Source organism: Dendronephthya gigantea, unplaced genomic scaffold, assembly GCF_004324835.1.
Source record: "Dendronephthya gigantea isolate DGI-Jeju-01 unplaced genomic scaffold, DenGig_1.0 000023F, whole genome shotgun sequence".
In the NCBI taxonomy this organism is placed as follows: Eukaryota; Metazoa; Cnidaria; class Anthozoa; order Malacalcyonacea; family Nephtheidae; genus Dendronephthya; species Dendronephthya gigantea.
Window position 1 is genome coordinate 2,188,021 of NW_021163033.1, and position 23,140 is coordinate 2,211,160.

Here is a 23,140-nt window from a genome sequence, read left to right on the forward strand (position 1 = left end):
ATATATATATATATATATATATATATATATATATATATATATGCATATTTTGTCCGCCGCTTTGTAATTTATCGAAAACCCAAATACTGATAAACATTCTCAGAACAGCGCTGGGATTAAACTATCAGAATCACCTACTCGCCAAATTCCAATATATGTATAAACTTATAGTCTATATAGAAAGCCTTGGGGAATATTAAAAGATTAATAATCTTTATAATTGTTTACATGGTCACTGATTATGTATTTAATCATGCAACCGAGTTTCTATGACGCAATAGATCGTAAAAAAACTGACTACAGAACGATACCGTATTTGGTGTTATTTTACATAATTCTATATCGATACAACCAGAAGTAAAATGGCCAGTTATAATTTGTCCGCCAGTTTTAAAATGAGTATAAGTCTATCCACAATCTAAATATTAATAAATCAGAATGGCAATGAAAGTACCCTGATCGCCTGCTTGACAAATTGCAATACATACTAATCGAAAAAGCCTTATACCGGTGTATTAAAGGATTAAAAAACTGCATGATTGTTCACATGGTTACTGATGATGTATTTAGGGCATGCAACCGAGTTTCTATGATGAAACTGAGATCGTAAACTGATCATAAGAAACTGGACGATATCGTGTTTGGTGTTATTTTACATACTTCTAGTCCTAGATCGATAATTTCTTGTTTTGCCGGAAAATTGAAACGTAATATAGGTAATTGCTGAATTGTTATGTCTTCGGTTTTTTAAAAAGTTGGGATTAGTTTGACGTTCGTCATTCTGCGTGCTTCACCGCTAGGTTGTGTTCAAAATTCCTGGTTGTTGGCGAAAAGAAGGGTATAAATCAAGGTAAGGCGCTACCTTTTGCGATGTAAACTTCTGCTAGTGAAAGTTTCAGTTCTCGCATTGGAAGTTTTAACGATAATTCCTAAGTTATAAGGATTCGCTGACGATATTCAGTAAGAGAACTATAACGTTTAATACGGTTATACATGCTTTATTATTGGCACAAATTTCTTAGAATTTACTGGCTATTTAAGATTTAGGTTCAGTAGCTGTGGTAAAAAAACTTTGATACTCAGTGAAGAACGAACTAAATAGTGGCCTCGCTGTCCATTTTACATCACTCTAAGTCTCTTTTGTATGTAAGAAAGGTCCATTTTTCATGTATATATAGTCACTTTGAAAAATTCTTTTCAAAGCCGCCATATCACGTAAACCTGTATGCCGCATAAGCAAAATTCGATCTGACTGTCTGACTGTTTTGTAAGGTTATTATATTACAAGTTGTATCACTTGTATGTTATTATTGAAAAGCGCTGCTAGACGTGAAGTAATATAATAACCTTACAAAACAGTCTTTTATGTCTCTCAAAATCATCATGAAAGAATTTAGTGTCTTAGTTATGTACTGACTGTGGGATATTCAGCCGATGAGGATTAACACTTCTTAATCTAAATATCTCAATCGTCTTTAACGTGAGGGCATTTATCGAATGTAATTTACACTGCATGTTTACGACACCGACAAAATTAAAACTGTGAAAATTCATAAACGCGTATCAAGGGAACACAAGTATGCCTTTATTTTGTTTTACATGAAGTATAACGTAACGAGAAAAGCGGCTCAATGCACTCACGATAGCACTTGACCTCGATCAGAATGTTGCAATATTGATATAAGAACCGGATTGGACAATGTTGTGCTGCCCATGTTGTTCACAGCTGTCAACAACAATGAGAAATATTTTTAAAGTTTTAAAGATATTTAGAGTTGTTGACAAGTGTCCACAATATGGTGAACAATATGGACAGACTTTCTGACTGTGGGTATAGGAGCTATAAGGTACCCATGCAAGTTTTAGGATCTAGACACAAAGTATTTGACATTTTGACTCATAAAATGTTGTTCTATATCGGTCAGCTCAATAATTAAATGTGCATTTTAAAAGCTGTTTCTGAAATGTCATTTTTTTAGAATTGATTCTGTGAATGAAATTGCATATCTTACTTTACTTATTCAATAATGACAAATTGGACATGCAGTTTTACAATACCATTAGGGTCACTATACTTAATAATATTAATCTGACCTTACCATGTTTATATATGATTTTATCCACATACACAAAAAAAGAGCATTAATGTTATGGTTTTTGGCAATACTATACACATATATAACAAATCCCATGGTGAGCTGAAAACGGACACACAAAATCAGGCATGTTTTAAGCTTGCGTTCATGAGAAAACGTTTCCAATATGCATGATATGCATATTTCCGTGCACGCGTGTTTCCAAATTCCAATATATGCTTGTTTGCACTGATGTGGTCTTTTCCTAACGTGACTGGTGACATTAGGCAGAACTGATTCGATTAATCCTTATGTCAGTGATTCTATTTAGTACGTGTGTATTACGACTCGTAATCTGAACGACGTTTAGCAGACAAGAAATCAAGAACTATACGAAACAGCTTGTATAAGGCCTACATATAATCTAATTTCAAATTTTAATTCCTGCCATGAATTTGAACTGATTATGCTTATATCTGTTACTGCCTAAATAAATGATTATATTTTGTAAGGATATGTAGAATTTAAAACTTGAAAAAGCTATTTTTGCTGAACCCCCTTCCACAAAAAACTAAATTACTCAAATCAGCTTAGCATTTCACCAAATCGAGTCTTGAAATAGAGCTCTGCGCTGATAAGCGACTACCGGAAGCATTTTTGCCGCGCATTTAAAGCCTCCTAAAATGGGTCGTTTTTTCCTTCCAAGGTAAGGGGGCGAATATTCTTTATAAAAAAACATGGCTGAAGCGGCAAGTCGACTCTATAAGGTTTCCTAATCGCAACATGGTTGCGACAGAATTAAATGGCAGAAATCGGAAATGGTTATAAACAGATCTCATTTTCAAGGCAAGCAAAATGCCTCATGAAACTATACCCGGCGGTTTGTTGCGAAATATTTTGACACATTCTGTAATATATGTTCATGTATTGCTATAAAGAATGCAACTTTTCGTATTGGTTTCATATTTATTCCCTGTGGTTATTTGGGGTTTTCAAAACACATTTAGGGCATATCAAAGTAAACTTTCGCTTCCTGAGTCCGTCTATGATTCTCGATAAGGCTTGGTCATTAATTACGCTGGTTCAAATATAGAGTATATATTTGCATAATTGCGACCCAAATTTACACTCCTTTGCAGATACATAATGTTCACCAGAGCCCTCATTCTTTCCGGCAGCAAATCAGTATAGTGAGAAGGGATTGTGGAGATTACTAGTTTACTACGGGATTGATTGGGGATTTTAGACTGGAATCCTTTTAGACAGGGTCGACCGGGAAATTCTTGAGGATTTGCGAAGATTTTAAGGATTTTATAGGGATTTAAACGAACGGCGAATTCGTCGCCAAAAATTTCCCAAACATAAATCAATGAATGGCATATCTAATGCGAAATGATTATAATTCATGATATTTCCTGTTTTCGTGCATATTTTCATATGTCTCGCGAAAACATAAAACGCGACAATTAAGTCGGGCTAATTATGCTGGCAAAAAGAGACCTTGCGGTATACCCGCCTTTAGCCCATAATCCCTAAAACAAGAATATGTGCGCAAAACTATATACGTCTTGTGACATGCACAGCGGAAGGAAGAATTGGGTGGATTGTCTAGTTTGTGACGCTCAAACCAAGCTATTTGACACTTCGCTGAAATAGGAAATATACGTTCGATAAGTGAATCCGAGTACAATGTTTACGCGAGAACATTTTGACCTCCCAGATGCAAGGGCAGCTTTCAACCTTGATTGCATATGGTAAAAAAAACCTCAAACACTACTTGAGACCGTCAAATCTTCATATCTTGTCGCATTTTAAACGCTCTAAGCGTCAATAATCTGAAGAAAATGTAAACGCTTTAAGAAAATAGCATTCGCGCCCTTGAACTCTAAATTCGATGGCTCTATATAGACTTAATATACGTCGCCATCGTTTTTATTTACTCGTTACCTCGAAACCGAAAAATAAAGCATATACCCTTTGGCTTTGGAATTTCAAGATCGCGTTTATTTCTAAGACTCTAAAACCCGCTAATGTCTGCTAATCGCCTATGATCTCCCGGTTTTAAGACGATAAACGTTTTCTCCCTGGCTGTGAGATCCTGAGGGGATTCGGTATGACGGTGTACACGCATAGATGTACGTTAGTTTAAAGGTAAATCCGTCAAGTGGAGGGTGGATATACCTGGGTTTTATGTTCTAGATTGAGTTGTTTACGATTTTTTGCATGCCACGGCTTCGGGCAACGTTTTCAGTTAAGCTTCTTTTTTGAAATAGCAGCCATCAGGTCAAGACTGTCAGTTGAAGAATGTTTTTCGTAGCCTGCGGTCCAGGTGATTAGTAACATTTAAGGCACTGAGTTACCACTTACCAACATCACAATGGAAAACCGTTTAAAAGTTGACGTTATATAAACTGAATTCATGCAGTTCGCGTAATCTAGTCTGTTTTCTTCGATAAAACTCGCTTTGGTAAGCACATAAACAGCCCGTGAATGCATGTATGTTATATATATGATAATATAGAAAAACTCAATAAAATGTTGATAATGAAAATATTAGCGAAAACATGAAAGTCTTAAATATACTCATTTCTTACACCTATACATTTGAATTAATATCTTTCATAGAAGAAATAGTTTGGACTTTTGGTACAAATTCTGCGCCTGCCGAGAGGCTAAAAAATGTCAATGCATGGTTTTTTAAAAGCACTTTATGTAGCTATTGCTATATGATTTCATCACTGTGATAAAAACAAAAAAATGTTGCTAAAGAATTTTTAGCTGGAATGTCCAATAATGTGAAAAGTTATGTGAAAAATTCCCTCATAGAAAATGCACGCAATATAATCAAGTCACCGGAATTAACCTCGCCTAATATGCATGCAGGTCATAGCGTACGCGGACCTTTATTATATACATACATGCATTCATTCATTCAAACAAAGCGTATATGAAACAGGCACTCATGACTTGGCTTTCTCGAAACTATGATTTTCAGTTCCTCATTCTTTGGCATGGAGTAAAGCATATTTTTATCATGACAATATAGGTTACGCAGTTTGCATGCATGATTGTGAGCGGATACGAGCCACATCGCAACCGCGGATGTTTGAGTTCAGAGTAACTTTTGAAGTTTTGTACATTCCAAATATAAAGTCGAAGACAGCATATGATAATTGTCACGGGAGGGCATGAGGGCGCGCATGAGGCCTGATTCTGGTTCTCATATTTTATCTAGTTACAAAAAAAAAAGAGAATTGCTCGTCACGATATTAAATCTCTATATTGAGGGCGATTTACGGTCAAGAACACTGCTAAAATTAAGCTCAAGATGACGATCCATTTTATAATCATGACCATACGCTTGTTCAACTTCGTAAAACCCGTATTTAGCCACTGGGAAAACGACCACAGGAAAAAGGTTGACTCTCGTTAACTTCCTATAGTTCAAAACGTTGATCGCCAGACTAACATGAAGTGAATCAAATACTATAAACGTTTTTAAAATGGAGAATGTGCCACTGAATATATACATTTGTTTCGACTTCAACTATAGTGCAGTGTACACTCGTCAGGTTCAGGGAAATAAGATACTATTGCCAGTGGCAGTGTGCTTAATTGTAAACCGAGACTATAAGTTAGAGCTAAGGGAGGTCAATTTGGCGCGGGTCGCATGCATGCAGGTCCATGTAAAACTTGACTATACAACTGCTGCCCTTGATCGTTTGAAATAAAAGTATTATTCATGAATATTGCTTCGTTTACTATAGTTCTAAAAGGCCAGCTGATCGGCGCTCAGCTAAACGGTGCATATATATATGTAGCTAATGGTATATAACATTTTGTTAACTAACTGGGGCCGGTTGTTCGAAAGGCGTTTAGCTTAAACGGTGGATAAGCCAAAGTTTAAGAATACTCTCATACATCCTGTGAATGACTGAACCTGCATCTTATGCATTTAATATGCACTTCCATTGACAATTAAACCATTTACATCGAAATATTTCAGCTCAGTTGTTCAATAAATAGATAATTTTGTTTTCCATTTTTGACTTATCCACCGTTTAAGCTAAACGCCTTTCGAACAACCGCCCCCTGAATTAAATGTCCCATGTAAACATATATATGTGCATACATATAAGACTTCGACTCAAGTTGAAATTGGTTATTAGATGAACAGATATATAAACTAAATTCTGATACTTCTTTACTTTTACGACTTTCAATTTCAAACAACTGTCTCTTGATCAATAACCGAATTCGCCGTGATATATTTTGTATAGTTTTGTTATGAAATTAACTGCTATATATATGTAGCATTAGCATTCAGTTATAATATATAGCTGGCATCCGAAGCGATTATATATGTTCGATTGACTAACAATTTCATTCATATATAACCATGCAAACAATTCCTTTTGCCAATTCCCAAATTCCAGATGAAAATTACAGATATATTCGTTCATTTCTGTAAAGTAAACATCGGCATGATGTGGCGTGTAAGCTATCATCGACTTGCGAATATTTTCACAGAATGCTCGGCCTACACAAACATTACACCGTGTACTGTTTTGTTAATGTGTTTGTTTTTGACGAAATTACCAATTGGTAGTGTTGTTCATTTATACAAATTCAATCACTGCCCATCGTCGAGGTCAAAGATATATGAACGCCTGCCATTGACATAGCAACAGGGCTTTTTGTCCAACGCATGTTGGATTCGGAAAGACCCTGCCGCCAAAACTCGGCGAGGTCTAATAAAATCAGTGTGTAAACACAACAGGTGACGAAACGACCACAGCCAAAAACCAACAAAGATCTTTTCGTTAAAATTGATACAAATACTTCCATCGTATGTTTAACTAAGCGTATGTAGCTACACTTACGAATATTGGCCCGCAAACGCAGACAAGCGATTTTATTGCCAGTTACCCACCTTTGTTTTTAATTTAACTAAAAGGGATCGAAATAAAGAAGCATATATATTATATTATATGCATGTATACATGTTAGTGGTATACTTGTAGTGTGTCTTTGTGACGAGGCTTTCTTTGTTGCAAAGTTCCAACACATCTCGTTTTAAAAGAAAGATTAAACTACATTGTTAAAAAAATACAATTCGAGCATATGATGCTTCATAAAGTTACAACTAGCTAAGACTATCTAATAAATATATATAATACTATTAATAGCAATTCGCTTGCCACTCGGAAGTGAAGCTATTGTCAGACTGAACTGTATGAATTCATAAACCAAATGCTCCGAAATTCACTGTTATTCTGTGCTTCTCCGTATACAATTTTAAGGATCAAGTATACCTAAATATGGTCTTGATTCGTCAAGTACACTCCCGCGAACATTAAACTAGTTCACGAGCATAGTAAAATATAACATTCATCGTATATGTTGAATGTATATATATTTCAAACATGCATATTCCACCTTATGGCATATTCTCGCGTTCACTCAGTTGCCTTTAATTTTCGGCAGAAAGTGTGTTGAAAAAAGTTAATTTCATTGCGGTTTATCCGATCATAACATGACATCGGTATGCGGAACGACTTTTTAATAATCGACTAAATAAAATTGCTACTGCAAACATAGCCGCTCTATATACAAATACAATAATTGCACAAACAATTACTCATCGTAAAGTTATACTTATTTGCAACAGTTTCACATTCGATCGTTTCAATGGTCCTCCGCTTTTGTGCAATTGCAAATTTGGCACGAAACGACTTTGTGCTTGGACACACGCTTGTAATAAAAAGATAATATACATGTATGTATGTTTGAGTCATTGAGTGCATAACTGCATGAAAATTATAACTCTGATTTCTAAGACTTTATCACATAATTTTGCCCATATCGGCAAACTTTTCATTTAGGGTAAATTCGAATTGAAATCACACAGGTGTTTATTGCTAGAACTTACTAAGTCGTGACACCCCCATTTGCGACCCTTAGTGACCCAATAATGTTCACTTAGTATATGTCACATTGCACGAATAGTTTTTCCAAAAGGTTATTTTTAATCCTCGCAGCCTAGGACACAAGAGACTTGTTAATTAAACCTAGCTTTGAGCGCGTAATTGCTTTATCGCTTTCAAACGACGCGCGGCCTGAAATCTGCTAAAGACTCGTCCAATATCCCTACAAGTCATTTTCCTTCCTAAAATCATGATCTCGTCAAGGTAACGCGCTCGGAAACGTCAGCTCGACTCCCCGACAGTTTTCGACCTGACGATTGTTAAAACGCAGCACTGCAGCGATGGCCCTGCGTGCGATTGAGCAATTGATTGCTTGAATAATTTCTCACACTATTAGCGATCACGCGAGCCAATCAGATGCGCGCAGATATAATTACAGGCGCGCGGCTATTAAAATGCGCTGTTGTCCTTGACACGGCACAGTTGTGAGGTAACCTCATAAGTGGATACTGCTCGTTGTTACTCTTTCAGACATAAAGTGCCTTTACCACAACGCGGCAAGCAGAAGCCGAAATCAGCCAAACCAGCCAAGGCAGGAAAGCGCAGAGTGGGCGAGGTAGGAAACTCACTACCGCAACGTGTACACATTCTACCGGTTCGAGACCGAGTGGGTGTCTTTGATACTCGCTACATAAATCGAAGCACATAAACTCGTCAAATCAGTCATCAGCGTAACTTGGAAGCAGCGTTATCTCGTCTTCAGACCCACTTAAAAATCCCGTATCCTCATCATGGCAACGAATGGAAGGTCATCGCACAGACCGCGATTTCTTCACGCTCTATTGATAGCGGTTATCTGCGTGAGGTATGTCAAAAAATTTTCCTGTACAGATATATGAAGATATAACCCTAGCCTTTCGGATCTGTCAGAGGAAAAACAGTCAGCGAATTGTTTTCAAATTTCGGTTACATTCATTAAGCGCTCTGCACGCGTCCTATCAATTCTAAGGGTAAAACCGCCCCCTAAAATTCAAATGAAACAATTTGTTTTACTTTGATGATTAATTGCTATGCTAAAACGCTAAATGTTCTCAAATATTATTTCGTGAATATTGCTTTTGCTATATGTTGCGATTAGAGCTTTATATATGTACAAATATATTGGTACATGGCTGTTTTGAACAAGTATGTTGTTGACATAACGCATGTTTATCAAATCCCTTTCATGTCACGAAAATAAATATGTCTTACCTCGCGTCTAAATCCCATTAATAACTTGATATAAGCCCAGTTGACCTTTACTGTACGAATTCTTACGTTTCCGAAAAAAATGGGAGGATTGTTTTTTCGCGCACCATACGTGTGTGCTGGCAAGATTGATGCGAATCCTATGAAGATAAATATTCTCGCGAATTTTATAAAATATACAATTTTTGTTACGTGTATTGAATCTTCAGTCAATTTTAATAAATTTACAGTGCAACTTTCCGCCGGTACTTAAAAATGAATAAAATCGTTTAACGTTGAACAGACACGCGGGCTCCAATCTCGTCTGCCCAAGCCTATGTGCTAATAGTCAGGCAGCCTTGTAATAAGCAAGGCCGCTTAATAAGAGAATATTGAACTGATTCCAGAGTTCCTTATAATTTTACCTTGTGGCCAAAACAATTTTGTATCGTTTGTATATATTACAGTGAAACAGTCTGGCATTTCACCTAGGGTAACACCAGAATACTTCCTATCTTTATGGTGTATTTTGACGGACATTTTATACATGGATAATTAACTTTCTCTTTGGCGGTATCGCGAAGTACTATATAGCTATAATAATATTAGTCCTACTCTAATATTTGTTTAACATCTTCATTTAATCAAGCGCTTATAATCTCCACACAGGAACAAGCAGTATTTTTATTGCACAAAATGGGTGTTGTATATTTTCACCAGTCAAACCGCATTGAGAGGATACGTCTGAAAGATGTTTAGCACCAATGCATCATGCATGAAAGATTGCACGCTTGCATCTCCGGCGATTCCTTGTATTTGCAAGCAGATAATCCCACAATCATATTCTCGTAATCCTGACAAGCCTTCCACCCTGACTGTATCCTATTGTTTTTCTTGCTTACAGCGTGTTTTACGTTAGTGATGGAAACAAAACGACCAGAAAGCGCAGTAGAACCAGAAATGCGCATATCCGAAGGTATTGCAGGGTCATGTCTTGGTTCGACAAGCGACAGCGAAGCATTTGCATGAGATCGCCAGATATGATAAAAATAGTCGAGAGAGGTGTACGAAATGCACTGACGGAGTGCAGAAAAAGGTTCAAAGATTATCGCTGGAATTGCTCGCCCTTAACTTGGAACCAAGTCTTCGAAGAAAGTGGAATTCTCAAGAGGCGTAAGTTGTTGATAATGTTGTATGATCTAAGCGTATGCATCTCGAATTGTATTGAGTTTTAAACGTCCCTTTGACTTCGATCGTATTTCAAGTGTCAGCTGTAAGATTAGCGTCGGAAGCGGTGCGATAACAATATGTAATCTTTAACATCAGAATCGTGTTCATATTGACATAGATTGAGCGAAGAATCCACGTACGTCGTTACAGAGACGTAACGGGCGCCTTGACTCGAGTAATAATGGCTTAATTAAAACATCGCAGGCCTCAAGGACAGATAATTACAGTACTTTAACTCCTTGAGACCACAGTCTGCATATTTAATGGTTTGTATACCCTTTCAGCCGTTTATTTTGATTGAGAAATTCACTCCGCTGAAACGTATCGTTGACAAGGGCACATCATTATTTGCTATATGAAATGAACGAAACTGTTTTACGAAGAAACTCAACACTTCGATTCAGATATAAACGAAACGCGACATGACATTTTGACTCATTTGAAGGGAAAACGCTTCCCAGAGTGTTGTTACCAATAGCGACCAGGATATTTCAGACTAGGCAACTCAGTTCACGTTTGAAATGGCAAATTTGATAGGACGCTTCTGTTCAGCAATAAACGTTATAATACCCTAAAGGGTTTTTTGTATATAAAATGTTTCTCTGCACTTTTCATACATCGTAAATCTACAATTACATTACGAGAAGCTCTTATGTTTGAAAACGGCGGGTATATTAGCAAAAATTCTGCGACATATTTCAATCATAAGGCGCAAGGTGGTCGACTCGGGAATATTAAAAACAGAGAAAGCAGCGTGAATGTTATTAAAAAATGTGTCATCGCAATGTGTTTTTTTATGGATAACAAAGCGGTTCTGTGTTGTGTCACGATGTAAAGTGGACTGTGCACAGTGAAGTAGACTATTTAGCTACGCATTTTTTTAAGCAAGTTTCGAATATTAGAAAAAATCTCGACGTCCTTTTCGAAGGGCAAAATGCTCTATAAACTACAAAGCAAGAATATTTGACCTCTCTTTAATCCGAACAAATAACGCACACTTATAGGCCAAGACGATCCTGATCAAAAATAGATAAAGCTCTATGACAAGATGAAGTGCATGCCCGTCTGATTTGAATATACTATTACAGATATACTTCAAAGTATGCAACCAATGTTGTGCTTTCAACAGTGCTAAGCAATGCTGTCTTCGTCTTTCATTCCTCTACCCCTTTAACTTTGCTGTCTGTCAGCAAACGGATCGTTCGACGGATCGGTCATTTTCAACAAGTGCGCGCGCACATGCCAACGTTTTAGCTGATCGACGTATAGCAATGTCATGAATGTTGACGCGGAATTCTCATATTGGAAGCCTATTTGAAGCTTTTTGTGTTCCGTGTAAACCACGCGATAAGCCCCAGCAGGTACTTCAGCTGAATAAACGCTAATGCCCGCGATGAGGAAACAGGTTATTACGCTATCGTTTTGTAATCATCTTATTCAATTATCTCATATTGCCAGCCAAAGCCCCGAGGTTTCAACGACTCAATTAACCAATTAAAAGTACTCGAGCAATCCTCGACCTGCGGGCCAGGGTGAAGAAACACAGTACACAAACAATTCGGTTTCGATTTCAGTCACGTTAGGCAAAAACACCTTGTTCTATAATTCGCATGGTGTGACCAATTTTTCTGCACGGTATAACGTTTACTTGCCCGAAAAATTTCAGAATTTCTCACATAAAATAGTAAAATCTATCGCAATTTCGAAACACTTAATGAACTGCGTGGTTCATGGAAACTGTTGCACTTCGATAGCAAAATTGATACATTTGAATGATTTAAACTAACTCTTGTTGCATGATACATTTAACATGTCAATACTCATGCCAATATGATATCATTCAAGTCTGGAGCACGCAATAATTTATTACAGGGTGACAAAACGCGTGTGGGCAATACCACTCGTGGTATTTTTAATTAATATTTAAATGCAGGACAAATGGTAAATGGAATTTGAAATTCAGGCTATTTTTACTGCACAAAAGCATGCGATGAAATCTATAACCACGAACTTCGCTAGAATTTAAGCCATATCTTATTCCACATTACTCGGTCGAGTGTTTAAAATATGCCTGATATTATATAAATGCAAAAATATGTCGGATAAATAACACGTCAACCAGATATTGTCTAGTTATGACAGATTGGTTTCCCAAATTCAATCAAATTGTTGTTTGTGAAGATGGCGTTAAATTTGGATGCAAAATTGTCCGATCCCCCGTGGCGAACTCACGCTAGGTTCCCCAAATAAAACTTTTACACACAATTAAGATTCCCTTCCGTTCAGTCTTCTTTGGGAGTTTCACTAAATATAGCTGAACAATCTATAGAAAGCGCTATATTATTGCTGTTTGGTCTGATCAGTTGTGTCACAGATCCTGCGTCCAGCCGAGTGAAAATAATGCCCTTCCTCCATCGTGTTTTTGTTACATCGCGGGGAATTTTTGGATGAGTTTTAAGATTCGATTGACAAAAATTAGATTCGTGTGAGGCTTTCGATTTGAAACAGTGGGAAAGTTTGAGTTGGTGGGAAAGTTTGCGAAACCTCGCACCTCATACATCATTTTGATGGGAATCATGTCGCATGTCATATAATGGTGCATGGTGTTATATATTAACACCGTATAAAACAATATAATTGCGGCAACCATGCACTGCATAGCATTCAAGTACATGTGATACAATCACATTCAAGTCGGGATAATCAAGTTTCAAAATGCTTGCTGTTTTTTCGAAGTTTCTAGACTATTTTGCATTTGTTAAACACACTGTTGAATGACTTTGACACAATCATACGAGTGATGTAGTTATAAATCATACACTTTCTTAATGGTTAATCTAATTCTATTTTGAAGATATATATTGAACCTTTTAATGCCATATTTGGATCAAAACTGGGATCAAAATATAGCACAACTGCCATTGAATTAACCCGCTGAAAATAAAAAAAGTCCTCGCATGTGCATGCACTCTTTTATTAAGTTAAATTTGCATGAACATTCACTAGATCGCCTACATGGCTGTACATTTAATGAGAAATTAATGAATGTAATTAGTTTTAATTGATCACTCGTTTATCTAAAGCGGTGCACCTTCTGGCTATATCGCCAGCACGTATAGAAATTGTGCTCCGTTTTAAATTCATAATCAGCTTATAATGTCTGCTCATGTGTAGAATTCAAGGCATAAAAATGGCTTAATAATGATTCATTTCTTCACATCATTCATACTCAAGTAAATTGTGTACATTTTATAAGCAGCTTATATAAAGAACGTCTAGCAGCTAGTTGTTTGTAAAGTTGAAAGCATCGTGCAATATGCATTGTAAAATTTCTGAACTACGGAAGGATGTATGGCTAAGTGAACACGACTGAACGGAAATGTACTCTCAGTCGAGAAGTAGCGTTGATAAAAAGTGCGAAGTACTTATACAAAACGATACAAACGCCTTTTGTTGTTTTGAATTTTGGAATGTCGGTTTTATATAGTTTCGAGTGTTTAAATAAAAATGATTCTAAATTCAAATTTTTCTCTCTTTTCTCTTTCACACTACAAAATAAAAGTATATCGTTTGTTTTTTGGTTTGATGAACATTTTTCGAATAGGTTTGGAGAAAAAGTTCTTATCGCTTAATTTGGCCTCGTAGTGATTTGAGGATTCTTCTTATCAATACTAAAAAATTAATAAAAAAGTAATATCCGACTATTGAACTCTACACAAATAGGATTTCCCATCTTTATGTCTATATAATCCGTTTTAGTTTGTCTTTTGCTGTAAACGATTTTCAGTTGCTAAGATGAATAAAAATATATTTACATGCAGTTTGAATAATGTATATATAGAAACGGAATATTACATGCTCTCTACAAAATTAGAAATCCATATTCGACCACATGCATACCCACTCGGAAAATTGGTATAAAATTATCCGAATATAAAACACTTCCCTTTGCATGTGGTGTAGATAAGGTAAACAGAGACAATGTTTGTGGTTGTACAAATGATTGTTACGCTTTTTCAATAGTACGGAAACGTAATACATCATCGACGTCTTGTGGCGGACATAATTTGAAGGCAATGAGATTTTTCTTTTATTTTCTGACATTATCTCTCGTGCTTAGATACTTAGCCATATTCAAAGTGTCGAAATTGAGCGAATAGCCAACACCGGTTACTACATTGTTTCAATCAAGTATAACGGAATTCCAATTTCCGTCCTTTTGTGATGAAAACATTGACCCTGGAGACCCCTGTGAGGTAAAAACACTGGATCTCAAGTGCCTAGCCATAAGAAACTCTAAAAATAATACGATCCAATATGAAAAACAAATTGATAATTAAGTTGGAATATCTCTTCCGATTTCTTAAGAATAATCTATACATGCTTGGTGTTCAAGTATGGAGTCTCTTTTAAACGTTTGCACATGCAGTGCAACTAATATTGTTAAAAGCTTCGTTTGATCAACCCCTAGACGACGTTTCGAGTTGCGACAATTACAATGCATCGCATTCATATTAATTTTGTGCTTAATGAGAATTTTCTAAAAATAATTGCGATAGAGAATCTTTTAACATAATTATAAACACAAACTAATATATAAAGCAATGCCTTTGATATTTTAATACCTACTGAAGTTTTTAAAACACGGCAAAACACGTTCCGTCCTTATTCGCGTGTCGGGGCTTAAGAGTCCAATATATCAAGAATATAAAATTAATGATTTCAAGTGTATACAAATTAAGTGTACCTTAATGATTTGTACATTTAACGAAACATCTTGTTTTCATTTAATTGCTCCGTAAATTACCGTCATATCATCGTAATACATCCCGTCTAATTTGGCTGTATAGATCGTTATATGTCTGAGGATGAACGTGCACGACTGCATATTTCAAACAAACATTCGCATCAGTCTATCTTCGTATTTTCCCTTAGGCTTATCTGAGCTGCAAATCGACTTTATACTTATTACAAATTAAGCTTTTATTTTCACAATTACAAATTACGCTTTGATGTTAACAATATACATCTTTGTTGCTTCAAATTCAGTACTCATTACGCCTTTCATTTTTCTTACCAAAACATGGACGGAGAGAACTTGCGAGGTGTTTTATAATGTAAACAAATCTGGTATTGATGCACCTTTGCCTATATTCTCTGAGTTTGTTTTCTAAAAATACACGCCATCACGAAAATGGCCCATGGTGGTCAAATCAACAACAGCACGGGCAATTGTCGTGGCAACAATCGCTGCGTAACGGTTCTTAATTAACGCACAGCTCCTACATTTAATAAAACAAAACCGACATTTTTCCCGACACAAAATGCGCAGTTTCGATCCTAAGTGCTAATAGCTTCACTGTTCTGGTATTCAAACATGCTCGACTTAAATATGCCGCTCTCTGCACGTCTTTGAAAAGAAGACTGTTTTTCCAACGGAGAAAATAACATGTTGTTTTAGTCCTGCTATTGTGGCATAAATTCGAGGGTTTTCCAAGTATTCAGATAACAAACCATTGGCAGAGTGTTTCTTTTTGCCCCCGCCTAAACTTTCACTGTCTTGTTTGCAAGTATGCACTGGTATACACTAGTACAAAAGTCATATTTCCTGAGAGAAATTAGTCATAATGAGGAGAGTTTAAATTCATTTTAGTTAGACCTTCGAGCAACTTGATCACGATATTTTTTCTCCAACTCAGTCCAGCTGAAACGCATGACTGTGCATGGTGTTTTCCAGAAGAATCGACGACACTATTAAATTGAGGGCGTTATTTTGTGCGATGTTTTAAAAACAACAAAGACCTTATTGAACGATGAATAAAATAATTTCACTCAAACCTTTAATTTATAGCAAACCAATTCACTTTCATGGTCATCGATAAATGTTACGGGTTCTCGAACCACGACTGAATAAAGTATAGTCTAGGCCTTATATATACCCATAGCATGTAGTGTACGTACTTATAGTTTCTTACACACTCTTTTTTTTAATTAATAAATCCACTGTCTCTCACGCACTCACTCGATGATAATTGGTTTATAAGATAATATGGTGGCCGATTCTGAAGCACAATGTGTATCTACGTTGGTAATCATGCAATTCAAAATGAAGAATACGCCGACGGGTCTTAACTAAATTAGGGATACTGCATGATTGCATAAGTGTTCCAAATAGATATTTTTATGGTCTTAAAGTTCTCCAATTAAGGCAACAGTTCCATGATCATCTATCTTGCATTCCAACTTCACTCTCTTGAATTAGCCTTTTTGAGGTTGTTATAATGTCTGTTTCATTAATGCGCGATCAAAGAGTCACTTAACCACGACTTAGTAATTTTTCCATCAACAATTTTACTAATTGCCGAACCATTGACGTAAATACACGATTGGTTTTCAGATGTTTACAAAATCCTCATTCTTCACATCAATGCATGCTTGGAGGTCACTTTATGACACTCACAATGTGAATGCAATATTTTCATGAGAAAATTGTGTATATCCAGCGATTTAATTACATTTAAACCATCACAACCAATGCAACCTCGTTTAATTAAAATCAAATTTCATTCGCTTATATCTGATTATATCCTTTTAAATACTGATTTTGTGATATGGCCTTATATATACAAATCTATTTGGCGTTCGATTAAAGCATTGATAAAATAGATACACGAGGTGAATTAATTTATCACAAATCAAAAAGATTACATCTTTTGCACACATACTCCTCGTTGGTATCAATCGATAGCTTATGAATAAGGGTTTAATTGCATTGCAATATAACCAGCATGAAGCCACTCAGCATTGTATATCTTGCCAATATTAACATTTCACTTTTTTCGCTTTTTACTCACAAGCTAAATCAAATTTGGGTAATTTTGAGGAAAGTTTGCATGCAAGTATATGCAATTTGATCGCTCGTTGAGAGCGAAGGGCTTGTTAGTTTATTACCATCGTTTTACTTAATTACTTAAAGGCCCCTAAATATCGTGTCGCGCATTCCATAAACACACACAGATCACTTTCGTCACGATAATTTGACAGCTAAATCAACTAAGTGCTCGCGCGAAATATGCTAACGACGCCGAGTACCCTCTAATCGCGATGAGACACGACCTACACGTCTTCGCACGTCTCCACGTCTCTTCATATGGTTCAAAAGATGCGCTTTTTATTTTGGACATCACTCAGTATGCGCTAACTAGCACCATGACACACTATACACTGTGAACGGACATGCACGCTAATTTTGGCAACGTATCCCATGTTGAACAAAACGATACCGATCCAACTGAATGAATATAATCACGCGGAATACCTCTCTCTCTATATATATCAAATCTACACCAAATAACAAAAGTTTACCGTGTAAAATAGGATGAACTTTCTCTCGAAGCATACTGTGGTGGAAAAATTCAGCTAAAGTAATAAATAATATACGGTTCCTGGAGTATCTTAGATAATGCTGTTGTTCTTCATGCACATGTAGAACTTTATATAGCAATACTATGTCACATTTGCATCGTGATAATTTGCTTCATAAAGAGGGTTACATGAAGTTCTCCAACGGTTTTATCGAGCTTAGCTCTCCGTAAGGTTATCAAATGTGTCAGACATTTATTTCACTAATGAAATTCCATGTGGCTTATCCTTGAGGTTAATAAATCGACGTAGCGCCGTCGAGCTGCCGCGTCGTAGATCCTAAAGTTTTATAAATGCCGGGAAAGACGAGACGCTTGACCTTGCAATATATTGCTGAAAACAATGGCGCCGTAGTCTGAGAGATTTATGTCTAATTCAACGAAAAATTCAATGATTTGAAGCACGTTTGGCTAATCGGTATTTTCAAAAATAACTAATTTACAATAAAATGGATGAAGAATTTCAAAAATCTCAACGCTTAATTGACTCGTGAGGTTAGTTTGCAATCGGCTCCTTTCAGCCATCAAGCGACCGTTTTATTTACTTTTGATATATTTAGGTGAATAAGATAACTTCATTCAGTTCGCATTCAGTTGAACAGCTATGCCTTAAGGCGGTGCAAAATTAAATAAGGATGCTGAATTCATTCTAATGAGCGATGTACATTTTTCTCACAATCATTTAAAAGCACAAAACATCCCATAGATGCTACAATAAGGGGGTTATCTACCCCACAGACGAATACATTTCGATCAAACTTAATCGACGCCATTTTGGCATTTAAACTCTTGCAGTTTTGGCGTAATCTTGACACTTTCGTGACAAACAGTTTTATATTCATTGCAAAATTCAATATAAATTTCTGGCAGATGTCACTTATTGGGAAATTCGTGTGATCATTCCTTCTGATCTATAATCAGACTGATGAGTGTACTGTATTGCTACGTTTTGCATGAACCAGGTGGCCCTATAGAGAGTAATTGTTTTCCTTGTTTCCTAATCTTGAAATTCCAAGCGTCGCCATTCAATGTTGCGCGAAAGTGCTGTACTAAACCACAAAGAACACAGCCCTTGTTGCATATTCCACGATTTTCGTCGTTGGGACGATGCAAACAAATATATTTTAGTTATGGTTAGTTTGGTTGTTTTCCCCCCGATTTTAGAGCAAATTGTACCGCATCAAAAATGTAGCAAATGTTCTTGTTCCATATAGTTTTACATATAATCATTGTGTGTTTACGGGAAGGCAATACAATCGATATATTATATACTGGTATAAAGGTTTTTGGACCCACTTGGACAATATATCGATACACTCGTGCTCATTTAGTGCAAAATCGCAAGCGAACAGAGTCTGAGGTCCCTTTATAAATAATAATAGACGATTTTAAAGGCGCCCTTTCCAGCCGCGTTCTACTGCTTTCCAGATCACCGCAATCTTTTTCGACGAGTTTATTACTATATAGGAAAGAATTATTGTCCTATGAACTTTATTCACGAGCATGCTTTGTACGCTACTTCCCTACATTAACAACTTCCCTACATTAACAACCGTTTATGTTTCCTTAGGTTCTCGAGAGACGGCGTTCGTGCAAGCCCTTACATCAGCAAGCGTTATGGTAGAAGTCGCCAAGGCGTGCGCGACACAGAACTACAAACACTGCGGCTGTGGAAACCGCCCAAAGCATTCGCGTCGCAAAATGAACAGGGCAAGCCAATCGTTCTCCTGGGGTGGCTGCCCGGATAATATGCAATACGGTACACATTTCACGAAACGTTTTATGGACCCAAAGAAGATTAACAACCACGCTAGAAAGACCAAGAGTCATAACCAGGAAGTTGGAAGAAAGGTATGTTCGAGCTGAGACATTGTAACTTGATCAGTGTAATAGGTCATCAGTTGCCGCAGCTGCACTGTTTAAATGCAACGTTAAAACGGATAGCCAGCTAAGTTGTTATTGCGATGACCTGTTTATAATTTCCCAGGATTTTGTTTATCCGTGCATTTGGCATAGCCAAACCTTTCAAAAAACCGCGAAATGGTTCAAGGCCATAATTTTCGATCCTTGATTGCAATTCCACATGTTCCGTACGATAACAAGGCGATTAATGCCGGATATCACAACTTTTGAGGGGTTTTCCCTCTATCCGTACCGAGCATGACTTTGCCAAACTTGCAATCAGACAACGCCCTTGTTTCCTCTCTAATGTGTGAAATGCGGTTTGTGGTCGCAAAGTCACCTTTGAAATCCACCCCCCTCGCCGAGCACGCGACACTAGGCCGCATCCCTAATGCCATTTTGTCTAGGAATACGGCCAACAATCCGAAAGTTCATTAAGTAAAAGCGTGAAATTTTTTAAATAACAATTATTACAATCCATCAAGGTGAATACCAGTGTGGAAAAAAATGAAAAATGCAGTACGATGGTCGATGTAGTATAATCAATAGTAATAGTTTACTTCAGTATAAGCAAGTTTCAAAAAATGCAACACCATAAATGTTCGGCAATTGTTCTTTTGTTAATTGTTTTGTAATCCTCTGAGAAATATTGGCAAGGAAAAACATCGTATCCAGAATTTCGCTCGGATTAATTATGATTATACCTTAATTTGGCCTTATGTTACCACGCATGTGTTTGAAATTGAACAATAACTACCCAGATATTAGTCTGCTTCATGTTTCGATACGGGTTTTGGAAGTGGAAAGACATGCGGAATGGTCGTATAGTGCATGTAATGCCCTATCGCGAGTTTCTCGTCATAAAGGCACGGCGGTCATAATATGATAGTCTTTGTACTCTTCAGGAAATACAAATTCGAGTTCGTACTCTCCTATTTGGCTCGATAGCTACATTCCAGTGGAGCATCAGACAGATATTGAACACCTATTTAAGGCCGTTTAAATTCTAATTAGAAATGTTTTTTACATTTCCTTTCTCCTTCTATAGTCTTGAAAACTTAACCAAATTGATATCTTTTTTATTAGATTGTTCGTCAGCTCAAGACGGTAAAATGCAAGTGTCATGGCAAATCAGACCAGTGCACGCACAAAACGTGTTGGCATGTCGCTCCCGACGTTGAAAAAGTCGGCGAACAAATTTGGCAACTCTACAAAAATTCGATCAGGTCGCAGTGGAACAAGACCACGAACGTCCTGTACGATAAAGACCGCTCGAGGCGGGAAAAAGGCCAGGAAAAATTGGATAAAAAGCTCACGTATTTCGCTCAGTCCGAGAACTTTTGCGTGCAAAACCTCCCGATGGGCATCATGGGAACATACGGCCGAACATGCAACAGTACGTCGCTAGGCAACGACGGTTGTGACACGATGTGTTGCGGGCGAACCTACAAGAGGACTATGGTTACCAAGACGGTAAAATGTAACTGCCAATTTGTTTGGTGCTGCAGAGTAGATTGTGAGTTATGCAATAAGACGGAGGTTTTAGAAACCTGTCTGTAAATGATGGACATCAGTGGATATTTATTGACTCGGCATTAACTTACGGAAATGAGTGTGAGCAAGGAGTGTTTGTTCTGTTGTACTGCTGCAAAACACTTTGCGAAATTGGGAAGATTTTACTACGTTCATGTCGAGAAGACTTTTTTTATTCGAGTAATTAACGATATTTATAGATTATCCATCCATAAAAGACTGCACTGGGCCCTAATGCACAACATCACATGTTTGAATCGGTCTAATTGCGGTTTTCCACAAGATTTCAACGAAATTTTTCGCTCGATTTTCAGTTCAATTGTGACCGATGAAGGGAATCCGCTACGGTTGAATTCTCACAAATGAAAAGAATATCAGACGACCGAAAAATTCCGCCCAGTGGAAAACCGCCTTAAGGTCCAATTGCTTCCCGTATTTAGCACCCCCCACCACCACCAATGTTTTAGACAGAGATTTTAAATTGAAATTTATAATCTTATGAGAATCGATTTTTTTGGAGTTGCCCAAAGAAAACGTGGTCCCAGCTTTTCATATTAAATACATTATTCAATTCATCCTAGTGCAGTCAGAGACCTCATCATAGACTTACGATGAAATCAAATTGACTTATTTCATTTGAACAACATGAACAACTATATGTATCAAAATGTCACTAAGCTGTTTCAGCACCTAATAATCACCATCGTTGAAAACAATTACGGTTTATCTACTCACAGCCATGCGGCCATGAGAAAAATATAGTAAGATTATGTAAAAAGGCTATATCAGCTTAATATGTATGTTTATATTATGCTAAGACTAAGTATGTTATTAAATGTAATATTTATTTATTATCATTAATTATAATAAAATATATACAGGTATTGATTGTTCAAAAACGGTATTCGCTGCTCTATATTCATTGTGCAAGTGTCGAAAAATTTAGCAGGATTTTAAACAGGGTGCAATTAGGATTAAGGGAAAAGAGTATTTGGAGAAGAGAAATATTTCATTTCATAAATCATGTTTTAACCCAGGAAACACTAGATTGACATACCTTATTCAAAATGTTTTATGATGAAGCGTTTATAATACAATAAGTTCAGAGATAGTTGCAGAAATAGTGTTTGAACCCGTTCACACAAAGGCATCGGATAAAAACATCAGGCTCATAACGTGATATTCAGACTCACTCTTTCAGTCTCACTCCCTCGCCCCCCCCCCCTGCGAATTGCGAATAAAACTATAAAAGCTCTAAAACCAGGTGTTCTTAAAAAACAATGAGAAAAAATGCAAGCGCATATTGTTTTCACGCTGATCCATATAATCCCGATAACATGAAGTACATACCTTCATCAAATAAATTCCCTTATTCTCTCCCTTCTTTTGCATTTGAGTCCAATCCTTTGAACACTAGATCGATATTTTGCGCAATATTTTGTTCAATGAACTTTAAGCTCTCTTGATGATCATCAGATCTGTAGCTCCTGATGGACAAATTCATTGTAGAGCCTGACAAAATAGATTTAATATTCATATTTGTCTGCATTACTGCTTCTCAATTAAATTGACCACATCATCCGCATGGTTAACTAGTGAGTCGCATGTTGTCGCTGACCCAGAGTCGCATGTTGAATCTAGAAAGCTTGAGTGGAGCTATAATGTACAACAGTATAAAACAATATTGAAACAATCAGATATTATGGACACTTACTGCAAATCCTCAGTACAATTTACAAGTCAGAGACTCACAGCAAGCCTCAAATCTGACCATTCATAATTTTATACAGATTTCGTCGAATGGTCCTACATTCAACGAAGTATA

The 23,140-nt window shown here is 36.8% G+C and overlaps 1 protein-coding gene across 1 annotated transcript; it reads left to right on the forward strand.

Moving 5' to 3' along the window:
• The first annotated feature begins 8,497 nt into the window (after positions 1-8,497).
• Positions 8,498-22,182, forward strand: LOC114522530 (protein Wnt-7b-like). The gene is made up of 4 exons (XM_028543237.1): positions 8,498-8,867; positions 10,134-10,402; positions 19,451-19,731; positions 20,869-22,182. Exons 1-4 carry the CDS (start codon positions 8,794-8,796, stop codon positions 21,340-21,342), a joined length of 1,098 nt encoding a protein of 365 aa, XP_028399038.1. The 5' UTR covers positions 8,498-8,793; the 3' UTR covers positions 21,343-22,182.
• Positions 22,183-23,140: the final 958 nt, after the last annotated feature.